This window comes from Coffea arabica, chromosome 5c (genome assembly GCF_036785885.1).
Source record: "Coffea arabica cultivar ET-39 chromosome 5c, Coffea Arabica ET-39 HiFi, whole genome shotgun sequence".
Taxonomy (NCBI): Eukaryota; Viridiplantae; Streptophyta; class Magnoliopsida; order Gentianales; family Rubiaceae; genus Coffea; species Coffea arabica.
This window is the reverse complement of record NC_092319.1, coordinates 43,301,333-43,320,326: the sequence shown is the minus strand read 5'-3', so window position 1 is coordinate 43,320,326 and position 18,994 is coordinate 43,301,333. Positions and strand designations below refer to the sequence as shown.

Genomic DNA, 18,994 nt, shown 5'->3' with positions numbered 1-18,994 from the left:
CAGATTAAATTGAATTCTTATGAAACTATCCAATTGCAATCGGATCCAAATAATAAAAGAAATATAGCAGTTAGAACAAAAGAAAAATATATTGTATATATAGGGATATGTAGGATAAGATATTTTAACTGTTTGTAAACTTGTAAAATCAGATAAGATTGCACGCACTTCAAGAAAATAGTAATGTGGAGGCACCAATCCAAGTTGGTGACACCAATAAGATTGCACGCACTTCAAGTTGGTGACACCAATCCACCATTGATTTGCCCGGTTTTCTCGGTTGACCCGATCGATTTTCAAGGATGAAATTTGGAGAAAATGGTCAATTTAGTTCCTATACTTTTTTTTAATGTCAATTTAGTCCTTATATAATTTTTTTGACCAATTTAAATCCTATACTTATTTATCGGTTCCAATTGAGGATCTCCATGGCGGCGCCACCTTGTAATTGCGATTCAACGTCTAATTGAGCACTTATGCGGGGGCATTTCTGGTACTTCACTGTTGGCGCTCTTTTCAGAAGTAAAAATCAAAATCAAAAAGTTACCGGTGCAATTTTTATCACCACTGACAAAAACCCAAACCTGAGAAAGCCTTCATCATGAGAGCAAACGCCTTCTTCTTCATGATGCTGGTGGTGGTGGTGGAAAAAGCTAATTGCTGGGCTTGGGGCAAATTCATGATTACTCCCCAGAGAAACTACGTTAACAACTGCTGCTTCGACTCCTGTGCCTTGCTTCTTGGCCGCCCTGCTCAAGTCCTTCCTTTCTTCATCAAATATTTTTGCCATTGCAGAAAGTTTCTGGACAACTGAACCATTAGAGACGAGAACTCCCCTATTCTCATAGAAGAAGATAAGCTAGAATATAGCAAGAGCTAGTGAAGAAGACAATCCAACCATCAGGAAAAGCCCTTTAAAACTATTCAGTGTCAGGCTGTCGAAAGTAGCCACTGCTCCATATTGCTCCGAACAATCTGTTTCTTCCCCAAACCACTCCTTTAGAATTCTCTTCATTTTATCTCCCTCGGTCATGTTTAACACTGCCTTTGATACATCAGGTACGAGGGGAGAACCCTTCGAAAATGCCTGAAAGCATTCGAGAGCAATGGAGATTAACTAAAGCTACAAATCATCAACCATACCATATGTGATCAAGAAATAGATGATTAATAATCTCAGAACCTTTTTAGTATCAGGACTTTAGTTTTGCATGATAGGGTGCTTTAGTTTTGCATTAAGCTATTAACACAACAAATCATTAAGCTATTAACCCACACCGAACTTCATTAAACTATTAACACAACAAATCAAACAGATTTAAGTGGCTTAACTTACCCATTTTTGTTGACCCCTGTTTCTCAAGATTTCTTCTTTCACGCCTTTCATCACTTACTCCCTTTTCAGATTCCTTCGACTTCCTGCGCCACTACATTTCCTTGTTCATCACCATTTCAGTCAATTTCGGTCGTTTTTGCAAGAAAAAGTTGAGGTTTCAGGTTTGGGTTTTTGTCAGTGGTGATAAAAATTGCACCGGTAACTTTTTGATTTTGATTTTTATTTCTGAAAAGGAGCGCCAACAGTGAAGTACCAGAAATGCCCTCGCATAAGTGCTCAATTAAACGTTGAATCGCAATTACAAGGTGGCGCCGCCGTGGAAATCCTCAATTGGAACCGATAAATAAGTATAGGGTTTAAATTGATCAAAAAAATTATATAAGGACTAAATTGACATTTAAAAAAATATAGGGACTAAATTCGCCATTTTCGCATGAAATGTGTTAGCGTACGCATTTCTTAGTCAAGCAACGTTTGTACCTCGTCGAATAACTGGTGCATGAATAAGCCCACAACACTCCAAGTCGCGTGGCAAACACGATTTTTGATTTGTAGTGATAATATATATGTATCCATTTTCCATCTCCTTATCCTTAATTTTGATGAATATTGAGAAAAATAATTTTTTTATTTTTTTATTAAAGTAGTGATGATTATTTGTTTACTTTTTTTTATTTTTATTTTCCTTTCTTGCCTTTTACGATAAACTATCATATCTAAGAAAGCCAAAATAATTTCAAATAATTCATTGTTTTTGTTTTGGCAATGACAATGCTATATAGATCAAAATTAATAAACTGTCATGCTGTCATAGTTTAATAATGCTTGCTATCTATGAAAGTTCGGATTAGTCCATTTTGAGGGACAGATAGATAAGTTGCTCTGTAGAAGAAATTTTTTTCTTTTTTCTTTTCTAATGAAAGCTGAAGAAATGATAAAGAAAAAGTATTTCTTAAAATATCTAATAGGATAAAAGTTAGTATAATGAATTTTCCCTTATTATTTTTAATGAAAGAAGGTCATCCTTTTAACCAAAATAACTACAACTCTACTTACTCATAAACTAGTAGTATTACAGTGGATAAACTTTGACTATCATTAATGATTTATATAGAATGTGTCATGAATATTGTTTTACAAATATGTTATGGAATTAAAGCAAATATAAACAAATCTATAAGTTATATGATTTTTAAATATTAATACCTAAAAGACAAAAATAAACATTTGAAATTTTAACACATTATCTTTTTTTAAAATATCAAATTTGAACAAAAACTAGTCTTGATATAACTCACCAAAAACTGAAGATTGCATTATAGTAAAGTTGACATATTCTTACCACTCAAGTAACGGAGAGATATTACATAATGCTTGTTGATGGTATTATATTTCAACTTTTTTTTTTGAAACAGGAATAATGTTGAGGGCAAAATTTATCCCACTTCAAGTAGATCATATAAAATGGTATTTTAAACTCTTCACTTCTCTTTTCAAAGATTAGGGACAAATTTTTTTTTTATCTATTGTGATTACAATTAGATGGAAATCAAAATCATCTTTTTATATAGTTTATTTAAATAAAATTTAAGCCTAATTTAATTTCAAGGAACTCATATGTTAGCGGAACAGGTTAGTTGTATAGAAAGTTTAATTTGATATCCTTTTTATTTTTTATTCTGCCTTGGTGGCTAATTTTTGTTATTTATTGGAATCATTTGTTATCTATCAAATAAAAGTTTTATTTAATTTCACTTCTAATACAAAAACCAAGAGAAACCTAAACGAACAAATGAGTGTTCATGATCAATCTTTATTTGATCTTATTTTCCTTTATTTGGTAAGCGAACCTAAAGAAACAAATGAGTGCTAAAAAACATGCCTTATTCTTATCCTATTTTGCCCTAAATACAAATTCAGCCGCCCACCACATCCACGTGCTTCTCACCACGCGTCCCACCTCCTAATCTTGGCGCGTACTTTAACTAAATTAACTCACCCTTGAGTCCTCTCAGCTCCATTCCCATTTCCAAAATCCAGCGCATTTAAATAATTGGATCGTTCTATTCCTTCTCACATTTGATCTTCTTCTTATATAAATCTTCCTCCTCCATTTCTCCATTCTCCTGTAGAACCTTCCAAGAATGGCCTCTTCTTCTCCATCATCTTCATCTTCATCAATGGAAAAAATCAACTTCAGAACCAAAGTCCTAAGCAGACACCTCAATCATGATCCCACTGGCAACAAGCCTTTTCTCCAATCTTCACCATGTTTAAGTTACGCCCCACCAGAGCTCTCCGAGCCCACCTCGTTTTTTGATGTGAAATTGATGAGAAAGCTAATGGATGGTCACAATATAGAGGATAGGGACTGGTTGTATAATCTGATTGTCCAAAGTAAGCTATTTAATCCTCAAGAAAAAGGGGGAAAAATCTTCGTGTTACCTGATTATAATCAGTCAATGGAGCAGCAGAGAGAGATGACTATGAAGAGAATTGAATATCTCCTGGACAATGGGGTCTTTCAAGGTTGGCTAACAAGAAAAGGGCCTGAAGCTGAATTGAGAAAGTTTGCTTTTTTGGATGTTGTTGGGATCTTTGATCATTCTCTAGCTATCAAGATTGGGGTGCATTTTTTCTTGTGGTTAGTTGGTTTTATCAATTCCTTGTCTATTCTTTTAGTTGCTTGGTTTTTTTTTTTTTTTTTTTTTTTTTTTTATTTTTTTAATGAATTTTGCCATGCGCCTTGGATTATCTTATGCTTGGTCTAGTAGAATGGACTGTTTCATTGTACATCTGAAGGGGGTTCGGGAATAGGGGAAAAAAATTTCCTCATTTCTGCCTTGTTATTTTTTCGAGGAATTGGACTTTAATTGACAGGGAATTGAGGAGTTTAAATTTGATAATGTAGCTATCTGGCTTTGATATCATTACATACTCTTCAGTGGAGAATTATTTTCCAGAAAAATATATGTTAAGTTGAGTTTCTACTAATTCTTGGGTATAGTCTGTTTCTCAATATGAACTTTGCTTTTTATTTACCAAGAAAGTTTTGTTGATTGATGTCCTGTATTCGTATTTGAAGGCACACAGAAATATAATCTTCCTTTACTATCTCTAATTTGATGTTGCCCACGTGGTTGGTCTATTATATACCGAGGATACTCCTGAGCACGTAGCAGCTGAATTTACGTGCGATAAAGTACTTATGTTGTAGGTGGAAATAATTATTCCGTTAACTGTTTTGCTCAAATGGTGATTCTTCCCTAGCTAAAAATGATACTCCTATTTATTCTACCTGTTAGTAATTCTACCTCAGTAAAAACTGTACTTCTATTTAAAATGCATTTGGTGGTGCATCTGTGCTTGTCTACCACTTATATTCAATAAATTTGGAATGCTTAGCTAGTGATGAAGTAAAAGACTAACGTGGCATTCTGATTCATACAATATAGGGGTGGTGCCATTCAATTTTTTGGTACAAAGCGTCATCATGACAAGTGGTTGAAGGACACAGAAGATTATGCAGTTAAAGGGTGCTTTTCAATGACAGAGTTGGGCCATGGAAGTAATGTATGGGAAGTTGTTAATAATTCAGTCAGCACAATCATCCTTCTAAAGAAATTATTCCTGTAGTTTATGGAAATTTGTTAGTTATTACTTTCAGGTTCGTGGTATTGAGACTATTACAACTTATGATTCAAACACCAGAGAGTTTATCATCAACACTCCTTGTGAATCAGCTCAAAAATATTGGATTGGAGGAGCAGCTAATGTAATGGTTTTCTCTTTTCTATTTGCTAGGCCATTTGTCACTTCTGATTCTTCTATATGATTGCATTTTCTCTTCCTCCTCCTGAAACATTCAAGAACTAACACTCTTTTGAGATTTGTTGTAGCATGCAACACATACTATAGTATTTTCACAGCTCAATATTAATGGACGGAATCAAGGAGTTCATGCTTTTATTGCCCAAATTAGAGATGCAAATGGAAATATATGTCCCAATATTCGTATTGCTGATTGTGGTCATAAGATTGGTTTAAATGGTGTTGACAATGGTCGACTCTGGTGAGTAGTTGATTCTTTAGCCAATTTTCATTATGCATGCCTCAATTTGTACAGTTCAATTGTATGTCTCATTGAGGAAAAATCAAGGCTTTGCACTATTCACCTTTTGTAGGTTTGACAATGTCCGAATACCTAGAGAAAATTTGCTAAATTCAGTGGCGGATGTCTCTCCAGATGGGCAATATCTGAGTGCAATTAAGGATCCAGACCAGGTAAAGGTCTTCCTTTTTAGCTCATTTGATAACCACAACTATCCCACCATGCCTGGTATAGTAGTTCTGCAAATATCACTGAATTTTATATTTTGTTCACATAGCAAAGGGATGGGGACAATTACTGTTTGCTTTATCGATTTATACTTCTAGCCAACAAAGTAAAAAATGAGGAGGCTTATAGTAGTGACAACTATCATCATGATTGGATACATAGGCCGTCTTAAAAAATTTATGATTGCATAGTTGGATATTTTAGTTTAAGTCCATCATCTAAGTTAACACAGTATATAATAATTGTTTCCAGAGATTCGCTGCTTTCTTGGCCCCTTTGACTTCTGGACGTGTTACTATTGCAGTCAGTGCAATTTACCAATCAAAGGTAAACACAGCTGAAGTTGTTTCTGAGCTGCCTTTTCTCAAAAGTTCCTATGAGCTGATGGATAATGTGGACAGTGAAGACTCTAATCTAGTGACCTGTCTTACGGTTTCTTTCCTTACTAGATTGGCTTAGCGATCGCCATAAGATACTCTTTGACGAGGAGAGCTTTCTCTGTTACAAGCAGTGGGCCAGAAGTACTTTTGCTTGATTATCCTAGTCATCAGAGGAGGCTTCTGCCGCTTCTTGCAAAGACGTAAGCATCTCATGCTGTACCTTTTCTATAACTAAGACAAAATTGGTTTTTCTTGTAATTGCCCACAAGTTTGCTATGCAGAATAAATTGTACTATATTTCTTATGAATCAATAGTTTTCTGTACTCTTCTTTGTTGTGATGCACTATTTTTAGCTTCTTGACAGAATTGTAGGGCTGCAGAGGGGTTGGAGGTTGTTTTTTGCTTGGCTCTTACAGTGTATCTTTGGATATTTATCATTGTATAATTTCTGTTAAAAGTTCTAATCATTCTCAGGATAAAATTTGCAGATTTGAGTATTCTAATATTTTTTCATGGTGCTTGTAATTAAGCAAGTGTTCAGAAAATTTGGTACTTGATAACTTCTGTCCTAGCCTGTTGACAATTGATAGTACAGTCAAATCCCCGTCCCCCCCCCCCCCCTCTTTCAAAATCAAGGAGTTGCTTCATTGAGGAAGACAACTTGAAGTGTTTGATTTTAGTTGTTAGAACTCGGAAGTACTTTTTGCTCTTCCATTGCTGCTTTTTCTATCCAACAATGACTAACAGGTTATGCCTGCAGCCCTAGGAATAATTCAAAATTATTCTGTCTGTCAGAAGTTCAATCTTGGAACTTGGCATTTAACAACTAAGTGATTGATTGTTTTCAGCCAATGCACTTTAATCACTAATGATTCATCTGGATAACACGTTTTCTTTTTACCATTTTAGCAACTGACTGTGTTCTGATCAGTTGATGGTAATTATGCTGCAGGTATGCCATGAGCTTTGCTGCTAACTATCTGAAAACTTTATATGTTAAGAGGGCACCTGCATTGATCAAAACCATTCATATAGTGTCTAGTGGATTCAAGGCTGCTTTGACATGGCATAACATGCGAACACTTCAGGTATGAAACACAAGTTGAGAGAAAAAATAAGTTTATCACCATCCAATTACCTTTCTGACATCCTTTAACATGATTCAGGAATGCCGCGAAGCTTGTGGTGGACAAGGTATGAAGACTGAAAATCGCGTTGGTCACCTGAAGGGTGAATATGATGTGCAATCTACTTTTGAGGGTGACAACAATGTTCTTATGCAACAGGTGTGTATCATTTTGTACGCTCAGTCTTATTGGAGTTGAGTGTTCTTTATTGGAAAATCATAATTAAGAAGTCCATTGTGATTTACATTGAGGGTATCTGCCTTCAACTGTCAGATTAAACCTTGACTTGTGAATTGAAGGAACTGAATATATCCTGTGTAACAGTGAACAATTTGAACATTTAGTCATTGCAGAATAGTTTCTTTCACAAATCTTAGCTTTGGTATTAGGGCTCTTTTATGACAGCTGCCATCTGCTCTAGTAAGTTTACCATGCACCAGGCTCTCAAACTAAATTTCTAAGGGCATATGACAATGTCATCCAGTTCATGACTGTCATGTTGCTAGTAATTTGAAATGGCACTCTTTGACTGATGTGTTGATTTTGCAACTAATGCTAGCAGCTAACAATGGGATGTCTGGTGCCAGGTTAGTAAGGCACTCTTGGCAGAATATGTAGTGGCAAAAAAGCGGAATAAACCATTCGAAGGGTTGGGTTTAGAGCACATGAACAAGCCTTCCCCTGTTATACCTTCTCAGCTAACAAGTACTGTCATGAGGAGCATTGACTTTGAGGTGATGAAGCTTTTCTTTCATTCTTCGTTAAGTTGTTTCCTCTTGAAATAGGTTGTAAATTCTCTGATACATTTTTGTCACAGCATGATATGTTATGTCTAAGAGAGAGAGACCTATTGAACCGTTTTGCTTCTGAAATTTCACAACGCCAAGCACAAGGAGAGAGCAAAGAACACGCTTTTGTAATGGTTAGATTCTCTTCTTAAATATGAGTTCCATTATGAGACCTGCTCTCTCTCTCTCTCTCTCAAGGGTACTTCTTCCATCTCCCCAGAGCTATCAGCTCGCTGAAGACTTGGGCAGAGCGTTCTCCGATCGGGCAATTTTTCAAACTTTTGTGGATGCTGAGACTATTGTAACGGATGCCACTCTTAAGGTAATAGCCACCGTATAAACTATGAGCATTTTGCGGTTTCTGCATGTCCATATATTTTAAACAGATAACGTCATACCCATGAAGTGTTCTGGTGTAATGTGTCCTACACAGAAGCCTTTGGCGTCCAACTTAACCTTCCTATATGAAAAACACAAGGAACAGAAGAATTCCTCCTCTTGAGGAATGATAGCACAGATTGTTATGGCTTTGTTTAGAGAAAACGTTTAGGAAACTTCAGAGAAGTATCATTTTGTGGAGCTTATCTTGAGCTCATGTTGTGTGTGGATGGAAATTTTGATACGATTTCTGCATCTAGCTGATAATTGAATGTTGACAAATAAGAGGAACAACATCCATTGGTTAAATATCATCTTACAGCGCATGGTTAATCGATTGTGAATCTTCTTGCAGAGTATATTAGGTCTTTTGAGATCCATGTATGCCCTCGTTACCTTGGAAGAAGACTCTGCGTTTCTCCGATACGGCTTCCTGTCAGTAGACAATGCTGCAGCAGTGAGAAAAGAAGTTGCAAAGCTTTGCGGGGAACTGAGACCGCATGCACTTTCGTTAGTCAGCTCCTTTGGCATTCCTGATGCGTTCTTGAGCCCTATAGCTTTCAATTGGTTAGAGACAAACTCTTGGTCCTCTGTTCAACACTAGCTTCTTGTACGTGATAATATTTGCATGTACTGAGGAAAAATCGAAACATCTCCGGCTCATATCGTCAGCCAATAAACTCTTGGATTCAATGAATGAAGACCTTGTAGTGTATGTATTATATTCGCAATATTCGGTTGACTGTGTTGTTTAACATTTTTTAATTGTCATCTTTAGACAAAGGGTCTTTAGGTATTGAAATTGTCAAATTTGGACGTTTGCATAGATTGCATTATCTTGTCTGATAACTGGAGCCCATTATTGAGCATTATACCCAAATGCAGAAAAAAAACCAACGAACATCTGTACACTCAATTATTTCAATGGTACCCACAAGCCGTTGGATATCATCTCTAGTCTTTGCTTGGAGCACTACTTTTTTAGTTTTTCAACTTGATAGGAAATTTCGTTTTGGAAAAAACGAAATATAAGTAATGGATTCAGTGCTTTGTAACGCAAGCTTTAGAATGTTGCCCATCTCTGGCTGCCAAAAATAGTCCAACTGTTCAACCAAAGCATTTTTCCTTCATCTGTTAAGAGTTTCCCTTGAAGATGGCTGAAGCTGTACTCAGTTTTGTTAGTGTAATCTTGAATAAGATACTTCCACTTGCTGCCGACGACATCAGCCGGGCATGGGGTGTAAAGAAAGATCTTCAGAAGCTTGCCAAGAAAGTAGAGATGATGGAAGCTTTGATTTTTGATGCTAAATGCAAGCAATCAACAAGCAAAGCCGTGCAGCTCTGGCTCAAAAGACTCCAGTCCATAGCACGTGATGCTGAAATCGTGTTGGATGACTTCGGATATGAAGTTCTGCGGCAGAAGGTTAAGAATCGGAAGCGCGACAAGGTACGCAATTTCTTTTCTTCCTCAAATCCTATTTCCTTTCGTCTAGAGATGGCTAACAAGATCAAGAATGTTAGCGCATCTCTAGAGGAAGCTTACAGAGAAGCAAATCAAATAGGGCTTCATCCAGTTCAGCTAATCATGGCCTTTGCTGCTCACAAAGAGGATCGATTGACTGTTCCTTTTGTGGACGAGTCAGAAATGGTGGGAAGGGAAGTTGAGGTAACTCAAGTTGTGAGCATGTTAATTAGCTCTGATTATAAGAAGGATTTACCTGTCATCTCAATAGTTGGGATGGGTGGCCAGGGTAAAACAACCCTTGCACAGCTGGTGCTCAAAAATAAGAACGTAACAGAGCATTTTGATAAAAAAATATGGGTTTGCGTGTCTGATGATTTCAAAGTTGAGAGGCTGTTGAATGAGATGCTTCAATCCCTCGGGGAAAAGAATGTTGAGACGACAAACAGGGAAGCATTGGTGACGAGGCTTCAAGAAAATCTGAAAGGAAAAAATTACTTGCTTGTGCTTGATGATGTTTGGAATGACAATCGAGAGAAATGGGATCGCATGAGGATATGTTTGTTGGCAATAGGGGGTGCTCCAGGAAGCAAAATATTGGTTACCACGCGTAGTGATGAGGTAGCCTCAGCAATGCAAATATCTCGTTTGCATCATCTACAAATCCTCTCAACTGATCATAGCTGGATGTTGTTTGAAAAACTAGCATTTGCAGATGGTGGCGCAAGAATGACTCAAGATCTGGTGGACATTGGCAGAAGAATACTGAAAAAGTGTGGCGGCGTGCCATTAGCGATCAAAGTGATTGGGGGTTTGTTGTATTCCAAAAAAGATGCCTCGGAGTGGTCGAAGCTTGACAAGAGTGAAATATGGAACAAGTCGACCATTAATGAAGGTGGAGTCATTTCTGTCCTGAAGCTGAGTTACGAGAACTTACCTTCATTGTCAGTGAAACAGTGCTTTGCGAGTTGTTCCATTTTCCCGAAGGACGCTGTCATGGAAAAAGAAAGCTTGATACGGATTTGGATGGCCCAGGGATTGATCAATGATGCCAAGGGAGGAGGTCATTTGCAAATGGAGGATATAGGCAGTGACTATTTCAACGTATTGCTTCGGAGTTCTTTGTTGCAAGCTGCTTCCGAGAATTCCACTAACGGAATCATGTCCTGCCGGATGCACGACCTTGTGCATGATCTCTCACTGCAAGTGTCAAATAATTGTTTCTTAAATACAGAGGATGGAATGGTGGTCAGTCATGATGATGAAGTTATGCATTTGACCATCATTCGGAGTCGAGGGAAGGTGTTAAAGAATATCGAAGGGATTCCTCCAAATTTGCAAACGCTTTATTATCTTGGGGGTGATGGTATCATGCTCGAAGACATCTTGGAAAGGTCTAGATACCTTTCTGTATTAAAAGTAGACTGTTTGTTTGTTACTCATCTCCCGAATGTGGTGGGTAATATGAAACATTTAAGACATCTTGATATCAGTAAAACTCGTATCACTGCTCTGCCAGATTCGATCACAAAGCTCTACAATTTGATGACCTTAAAAGTATATTACTTGGAAGAGATACCTAAGAAGTTTAGCAATTTAATTAACTTGAGGCATTTCGAGTTTTCATTGGGTGCTGATTTGGGCCAATCATGTTTGTTCCCTGGAATCGGGCAGTTGGCTAATCTTCGGACGTTGCCCTACTTCAGGGTAAGCCAAGAGAAGGGCTGTCAACTTGAGGAGTTGGAACACTTGCACAACCTCCGAGGCGAGCTAAAAATTTTTGGACTTGAAAGTGTGAGCAGCTGTGAATTAGCAGCAAAAGCAAAGTTGTTCGAAAAATCAAGCATTCAACGATTAAGACTTTCATGGAATGGCACGAAAGAAGATTGTGACAACAACAATATCAATAGTGTCATGGAAGGTCTCCAACCTCACCCAGACTTGAAAAGTTTAGCCATTAGTGGTTTCAAAGGCTCAAGGTTTCCGTCGTGGATAGTGGCAAAGGATCACTTGACGGTACTTCGGAATTTGGTAGGCATTGAGTTGAGAGGATTGGGTAAGTGTGAACAAGTACCACCACTAGGGGACTTGCCTTGTCTCGAGTCCTTAGAGATGTTCTCCTTACACAATGTGAAGCGCATTGGGGCTGAATTCTATGGTCTCCTAACACATCTCGATATTAATGCAAGGAGCAGTACTTGTAGTAGCGGTAGCGGAGAGGTGACACCAATCACTCTGTTTCCAAAACTAACGCGTTTTGTGCTGCGGAGCATGGGAAGTCTAGAGGGGTGGTCAGATGCAATGGTTCCCTCGGATTCTTCTTCATCAATTAAGGTATTCCCTAATCTCCAGTGCTTGACAATCGAAGGTCTCCCCAGGTTGGCTGTTTTACCAGATATGGAGAACTTAACGTCTCTTGCGGAGTTAGACATATGGGAATGCGGAAGTTTGTCTTGTATAAGGAATTTGAATAGCCTTACATCTCTTGAATCCTTATCCTTAGGTGGAGGCTGCCCTGCTTTAGATGCTTCTCTGGATATGAAAAACCCCCAATCCCTACGCACTCTAAGCATCTCAGGATGTTATAAGTTGAATCCTTCATTGAGTAATAATCTTGAGAAGTTCACAACGCTCCAGCGGTTGAGGATCTTTTCTCGTGACCCTGGTTGTTGGGCAAAGGGTCTACACCATCTAGCCAACCTCCGCAGGTTGGAACTCGGTGGCTTCTCTGACGACCTTGATCATTTCCCGTGGCCAGACTCCATCACCAATGTTGCCAGTGATGATGCCAAGGATTCTACAATACGGCGTTTCGTCTCTCTGGAGCATCTTGAATTGCGTGGATGGCCAAAAATCACGTCCCTCCCAGACCAAATTCAGCATCTGTCTACCTTGAGAAGGTTAGAGATACGGGAGTTCGACGGGTTGGAAGTTGTTCCAGAGTGGATGGGTAGCCTTTGGAATCTTCGAGAATTGCGGATTAGTGATGGCTGTAACCTCAGACAATTGCCCTCTGCAGAAGCAATACGACACCTCACCAATTTAAATCAACTACATATCGTTAGGTGTCCTCTTTTAGCAGAGAGATGCACCAAAGGAAGTGGTGCAGAGTGGCCCAAGATTGCACATATTCCTGATGTTTTAATATTTCCATAATCTCTAGACAGTTAGTCTTAATATTTCCAATGTTTTATTCTACTCATTCTGTTTGTTTATTATTGTAGTAGTACCTTTTTTTTTTGTTCCTCCTTGGAAGGAACAAGGAAATAAAAAATGCCACTGCTTCCTTAAAAATGCTATTATATTACTGCCAAATCCTGACTCTTCCTTCAATTGCTCTTTTACATTTTCCTCTCCATAAAGTAGAAGCGCAGTTTTCTCAAGCTTGCTTCCTTGTTGACATCAGGTGTCTGCTGATTGTCTCATTTATTTTTGGATTTACCTGCTCTCTCCTTTAAGGTACTATTCTTGTTTCAAGTTGCTGCTATTCTTTTCGCCTCCGTGTAGCTCTTAATGTTTTTTATTTAGTCGGTAATCACCATTACCCAAATTTGGGTCTTTGATAGTGATTGTTTCATACCCTTAGAAGTGTACCAAGCACCATCTATGGGTACGAGACACTTTTAATAGCCGTTGAGGAGGGATAAACCATCCAACCGAACGCCTGGTGGTGATAGTTTTGGCCTGCGCCTTTGCGACCAACTCATAATTTAGCTGCGGTCACTTAGCTTGATTTCGTTTTGGGCATTTAATGGCTTATTAAACTAATTCTTACACGTTCTACTATTTTCCTTGTTCATGATTCAGCAAATGACTGCCTATTTGTTGAGCTCATGTTTGTTATGCTGCTGGGACAGCGACGACCTTTCCTCACCAAGAACGACCAAAGTATTACAGTTTTACACTGCTATATGTAAGCAGACAACTGAATAAGAATCAGCATCCGTCCAATTATGAGTGACTGAGTCCCTGGGAGTCGACAATGGTGCAGCAGTGAGGAAAAGAGTTGCAAAGCTTGCATGCGATCACCTGAGACCACATGCACATGTTTGGGGGATTAATGAATCCTGTTCTTCCACACTAACTCTTTTCTATTTTCATATCCACCAACTCTGATTATCTCTTAAGCATAGAGAAATGCGGAAGTTTGGCTTGTATGAGGAATTTGAGGAGCCTTGCATCTCTTCAACACTTGCCCTGAGTAACTGCTCTAATTTAGATGCTTCCCTAGATAAGGAAAACACCCACATTCTACGTTCTCTAGAATCTCTACACATCTCAGGATGTGACAAGTTAAATTCTTCATTGAGTAGTATTCAGATATTTACCACTCTCGGGTTATGGAAGATCTTTTGTGTGCGCCCTGGTTCTTGGCCAAAGGATCTATACCATCTAGCTAATCTAAGGGCGTTGGAACTCTGTGGCTTCTCTGACGAACTCGATTGTTTTCCTTGGCCATACTCCATCTCCAATGTTGCCAGCGCTGTCAAGCATGCTGGCTCAACGAAACAGCAACATCATTTTGTCTCTCTGCAGGAGCTTGCTTGGCCGGGATGTCCAAGAATCATGTCTCTACCTGAGCAAATTCAACATGTCTCTACCTTGAGAAGATTAACAAATAGAGAAGTTCGATGGATTTGAAGCTCTCCCGGGGTGGATGGGTAGCTTTCCATATCTTGAGGAGTTGTGGATGTGGGATTGCTGTCACCTCAAGCAATTGCCTTCTGCAGAAACAGAGCAACATCTCACCAATTTAACAGAACTGCATATCATCGACTCTCCTCTTCTAACACAGAGATGCACAAGAGGAAGTGGAGCAGGCTGGGATCTTGGGCACATTCCCACAATTACAATCGATTTTCTGGAAGTATAATTCTGGCCTTTCTATTCCTAAAATTCAGTTCCCATGTCCATATCCAGCAAAATATGATGATCTTGCTTCCAGATTTCTTTTGATTTTGAGCTGCATTTCTTATTTTATTTCTCATCGTGAACCAGAAAATTGTACAGAGCTGTCTAGACATTATGTACTTGTGCCAAGCATTACTGTGAAAATTTCCTTCTTCATGAATAACGTCCCAAGAACTGAGAAGAAATCTCAAATGGTTTCATCACTGTTGATTCAAGTGTAATATGCAGCATTCTCATTTGGAAATGATGCATCATTGGATAGTGACTCTTTTGTCAGTGGAAAAAAAGATGCAAACGGTAGGGAGTGCCATTCCAGTACTTAACTAGCAAATCAAGTAATCAACCTTGGTGGTAAATAAAAATCAATCACTCTCATCCATGAAAAATGAAAACTGAGTTTCCGGACGAATCAAAAGGCTACCTCAGCAAAAATTTATGGCCAAAATTGTTTTTATTTTTGTTTTGTTATTTTGTCTCAAAAAAGGTTGACTACAGCCCAACCTCTCCAAACGGGGCCAATTTAGATATTCAGATCCAAGAGTTGACTCATGCAGACCGTAATGTACCAAAAAGAAACAAAAATAATTTAAGTTCAAAGAAGATGCAACAAGGCTACCATATGCCATTTGAAGAAGTAAAAATTCACGGCATTCAGAAGAGGAATTCCAAAAGATCCTCTACGGCTCAAAGTAAATGCTACAAAATAAGGTCCAGCTGATCCAGATAAAAAGATGGTGAACATGCATCTTTCTACAACTTGTATTATCTGATTTTGCTCCCGCAAGGAGTCTAGAATTTTTGAGTCATAGCAGCTACAGATCCTCAGAAATGCCTAAAATTTGCATCTCTGGTCAACGTTCCATTCTGAGTATTTCGACTCCCATTGTACAAGTTTTTACTGCCATGAAACGACAATAAATCAAGTTTTAACTTTGTCATTCATGCTATCAGCTTGCCTCAAGCTGAAAATATTATGCCTTCGTCCTTTAACAAGGTGTTCCAGTTCCACGACTTTGTACTTAAGAATCTCAACTTCTTTGGACAAATCTTCATCTCGTTGCTTCAATGCCTAATATGAATGATGACAAATTAATTTCTCATATGAAAAAGAAAGCAGAGAGAGTCCACATTGAGAGAAATAATTGAAGTAATGTGCTCACAAATCCTCTCTACTCGGTCTCCTGTGCAGAAAAATGTTTAACTCCATGATTTCCTATGTGCTCAAAAACTAACTGAAGTAATAAGCATGTTTCATGTCAAATTAGCAGAGAAAATGCACAAAGTTAGCAAAGAGATAATTTCATGGACTTTACTCTGATACTCTACTGCCAAAAAAAGACCAAAAAACTACTGCTTGATTGCTCAACAATGTATTAAATAAAAAAGGCAAAAAGAATAATGTCAAGAAATTCTTGACAATAACTATGTCGCATAGACAGGCACTTCTCTTCCCCGTGAATGATATGATTAAGCATCTTCTAGCTATAGTGTATAGGTTTACCTAGAAGCACAGACACAAATGACCAAGCAACAGAAGATAGGAACCCATGATAATCTGCCATATTAAAATTTCACAGCAGACATGCGCAGCCTGTTTCAGTACTAGATGCACAATGTTTCTAGATGGTAATTTTGCATTCTACAGTGTAGCAATGAGTTGATGATGTAGGTGAATAAAAATGTATCATATAAACCTTTAGATGATGATAGTTTACAAGCATGTCGTACAAATAAAAGGCAACCAACTTTCTTAGCATATGCATTATATGGCCTCCAGAGTCATTTATGCTTTATCACAAATGACCATGCACCATGAAACCATGAGGAAATCAAAGTGTACAAGGTCCTCCAAGTTGCTTTTATTTTATTTTACTTTATTTTTACAGCACTCCAAGTTGCTAGATATCAGAATGATTAAATATAGGCAGTCTTTACCATATTCAACAGATAAAATGGTGAACCATGTTCAAGTCTTAACAAGTCTCTTAACAAGCGATGTGGTTGAACAACTCATGTTCACTTTTACAATTAGCAAAAGAAATGTCACACCAGATGTCCATCAAGTGTCATAGCCTTACACATGTAAGCCATAAAAATCATGGGATATTGGAAGTGTTCCTATCCCATACTTCTTAAAAAGGACTTTGATGAAACTAGTGAAAATGAAACAGGTAAATTTAAAAAATGAGGTGATTAGAAATAATACGAATGGAATTCATCACTGCAGAACACAGGACTCACCATAACAAGGAAACAATGACAATTGGCATTTATCAGTGCAGAACATTGAACTTACCATAAGAATAAGTCATTAACAGAACAAGATTCAATTCTCCTTATCCCCTTTACCTTCCTTTAAACAAACAATTTTATGATATGCGTCCCATCTTGATTTTTAAATATTCACAAGTCTTTACAGTGTGCCATTTAATTCATTATAATGTTCTTTTGGACCTAAATAAAGGCGTTCCTGATGAGATGTCAACAAAACCATTAGAATTTCACAAGTGTAGGACATTTACGGGATCTCATCGGAAGAACGTCCATATCCTACATTTTTTGGCAGTTGATCCTGTTGCTATCTTTATGTAGCCAGTTCAAAGGGAACACGTGACTTTGGAAAGTGGTGTATACCAGAATATGACAGCAGAAAAGCATTCATCACAGCAAAATGGAGAACTATTTTAATAATAGGTCATCATAAAAGTGCAGACAATCATTTTCCTTTCCCCAATTAACATACCTCCTAATTATTTTGAAAGAGAAATTTTAAAGAGAATAGAGATAGCAAGCACCAGAAAAGGAGAAAAAAGAAACTACATGAACAAAAAATACACATCTAGTTCTTGTTTACGCATTTCTTCCTTTCTAGCTTCTGATCTAGCATTTCTTTGCACTTCAAAGAGAACAGCCACTCCTACTACCTAATTAAATAAAAAGAAATGGACCATGAGATGGTGTCTTAAGCAGAAAGACAAAGAAAGAGAATCACAACCAATAACTTGAAAGAGTATGCACATCCAGTTTTAGTACTATAAAATAACACAAGTAAATAATTTCATCATACACCTCCAAACAACTGTGCTTGTTACATTTTGTTTCCTGAACAGTAATCTTACTACTAGCACCCAACAATTCACCATTTCCAATTCATCCGACAACTCAGTGAGAGTGCAAGGACAAAAGGCTCAGTGAGAGTTATGTTTTGTCGTTCGCTCTTGGAAAGGGGGATAATAAACTCCCAGATCTATAGTCCTGGTGCATCGTTTTTAAATAATTGGGGTTGAATTCTCTTTTCTTTTATTATTAGAACTTATTATCTGCTTCAGTCCATAAACAAGTATTATTGCCCGCCAAATGCAAAATATAGTATAATGGAAAGATTTTAAGTTCTTTCACTAGATTGGTACCTGAAATTCACATTTTGGTGGTCTAATAGCATGATAAAACTTTTCTTTTGCAAACAAACTCTTTCAGAGTGGGTTCATAAGAGTGGTATCAGAGTTACGGTAGATTGAAGTATGACAAATCCTAATCCCAATATTGTTTATTCTGTCCAAAAATTTTAAATAAAGGTGGAGTTCAATTTTTGGCAAAAACAGATGATAACTTATTTCAAAGCATGTAAATTACATTGACATATGGAATTTGCACTTGCTCATGATGTTAGTGAGAATGATAAGGCGAAAGATAGCTTCGCTTGGTCAGAGATTCATCAGGCAATTAACATATCAATTTTTGAAAAAATTGCTACGATTGATACGGAAAAGGAGGTTTCAGATATATTGAAAAAAAAGATATATAAAGAGATTGACAGAGTCCGACAAAATAATTTGATAATGTTGAAGAGAAAATTTGAACTGTGATGATGGAGAAGTCGGAATCCATTGAATCTTATTGAATCCATTTATCAGATATTAAAAACAAGATAAAATTCAATCAATATAACCTTCCTGACAAAATATTTATTGAGAAAGTTTTCAATACCCTACCCATAAATTTGATCATATGGTAGCTATAATTTAAAAAACAAAAGATTTGGAAGATTTAAGTATTGAACATTTGTATGAATCACTAATTCTGCATGAACAAAGAATTAATAGGAAGTTGGAAGATATCTCGGAGAAGAATACAGCAGAGAAGGCGTTGCAGACACAGTTGAATTTGAGAGACAATAATGATGTTAGGGAGCAAGATGAATCCAGGCAAAGGAGCAGAAGTGGTTACAATAACAGAAGTGGTCGTGACAATAATAATAGAGGCAAAGGAGGT

General features: G+C 37.5%; 3 protein-coding genes across 3 annotated transcripts in view; 2 read left to right on the top strand and 1 right to left on the bottom strand.

Moving 5' to 3' along the window:
- The first annotated feature begins 3,336 nt into the window (after nucleotides 1-3,336).
- Nucleotides 3,337-9,091, top strand: LOC113689939 (acyl-coenzyme A oxidase 3, peroxisomal-like). The gene is made up of 13 exons (XM_027207759.2): nucleotides 3,337-3,980; nucleotides 4,792-4,909; nucleotides 5,004-5,111; nucleotides 5,236-5,408; nucleotides 5,521-5,620; nucleotides 5,928-6,002; nucleotides 6,125-6,255; nucleotides 7,009-7,144; nucleotides 7,223-7,342; nucleotides 7,771-7,917; nucleotides 8,001-8,105; nucleotides 8,192-8,293; nucleotides 8,705-9,091. The coding sequence occupies exons 1-13, from the start codon at nucleotides 3,481-3,483 to the stop codon at nucleotides 8,951-8,953; spliced, it is 2,064 nt and encodes a 687-aa protein (XP_027063560.1). The 5' UTR covers nucleotides 3,337-3,480; the 3' UTR covers nucleotides 8,954-9,091.
- A 143-nt stretch (nucleotides 9,092-9,234) lies between these two features.
- Nucleotides 9,235-13,814, top strand: LOC113689524 (putative disease resistance protein RGA3). The gene has a single exon (XM_027207289.2). The coding sequence runs from the start codon at nucleotides 9,503-9,505 to the stop codon at nucleotides 12,965-12,967; it is 3,465 nt and encodes a 1,154-aa protein (XP_027063090.1). The 5' UTR covers nucleotides 9,235-9,502; the 3' UTR covers nucleotides 12,968-13,814.
- Nucleotides 13,815-15,554: 1,740 nt separating this feature from the next.
- LOC113689940 (uncharacterized) overlaps nucleotides 15,555-18,994 on the bottom strand; it is a 30,960-nt gene continuing 27,520 nt past the window's right edge. Inside the window, exons 3-4 of the mRNA XM_072051027.1 lie at nucleotides 17,560-17,646; nucleotides 15,555-15,791 (exon numbers count right to left, since the gene is read on the bottom strand). Coding sequence (XP_071907128.1) covers nucleotides 15,642-15,791; nucleotides 17,560-17,646 — 237 coding nt within the window. The 3' untranslated portion in view covers nucleotides 15,555-15,641. The remainder of the gene's footprint in view (nucleotides 15,792-17,559; nucleotides 17,647-18,994) is intronic.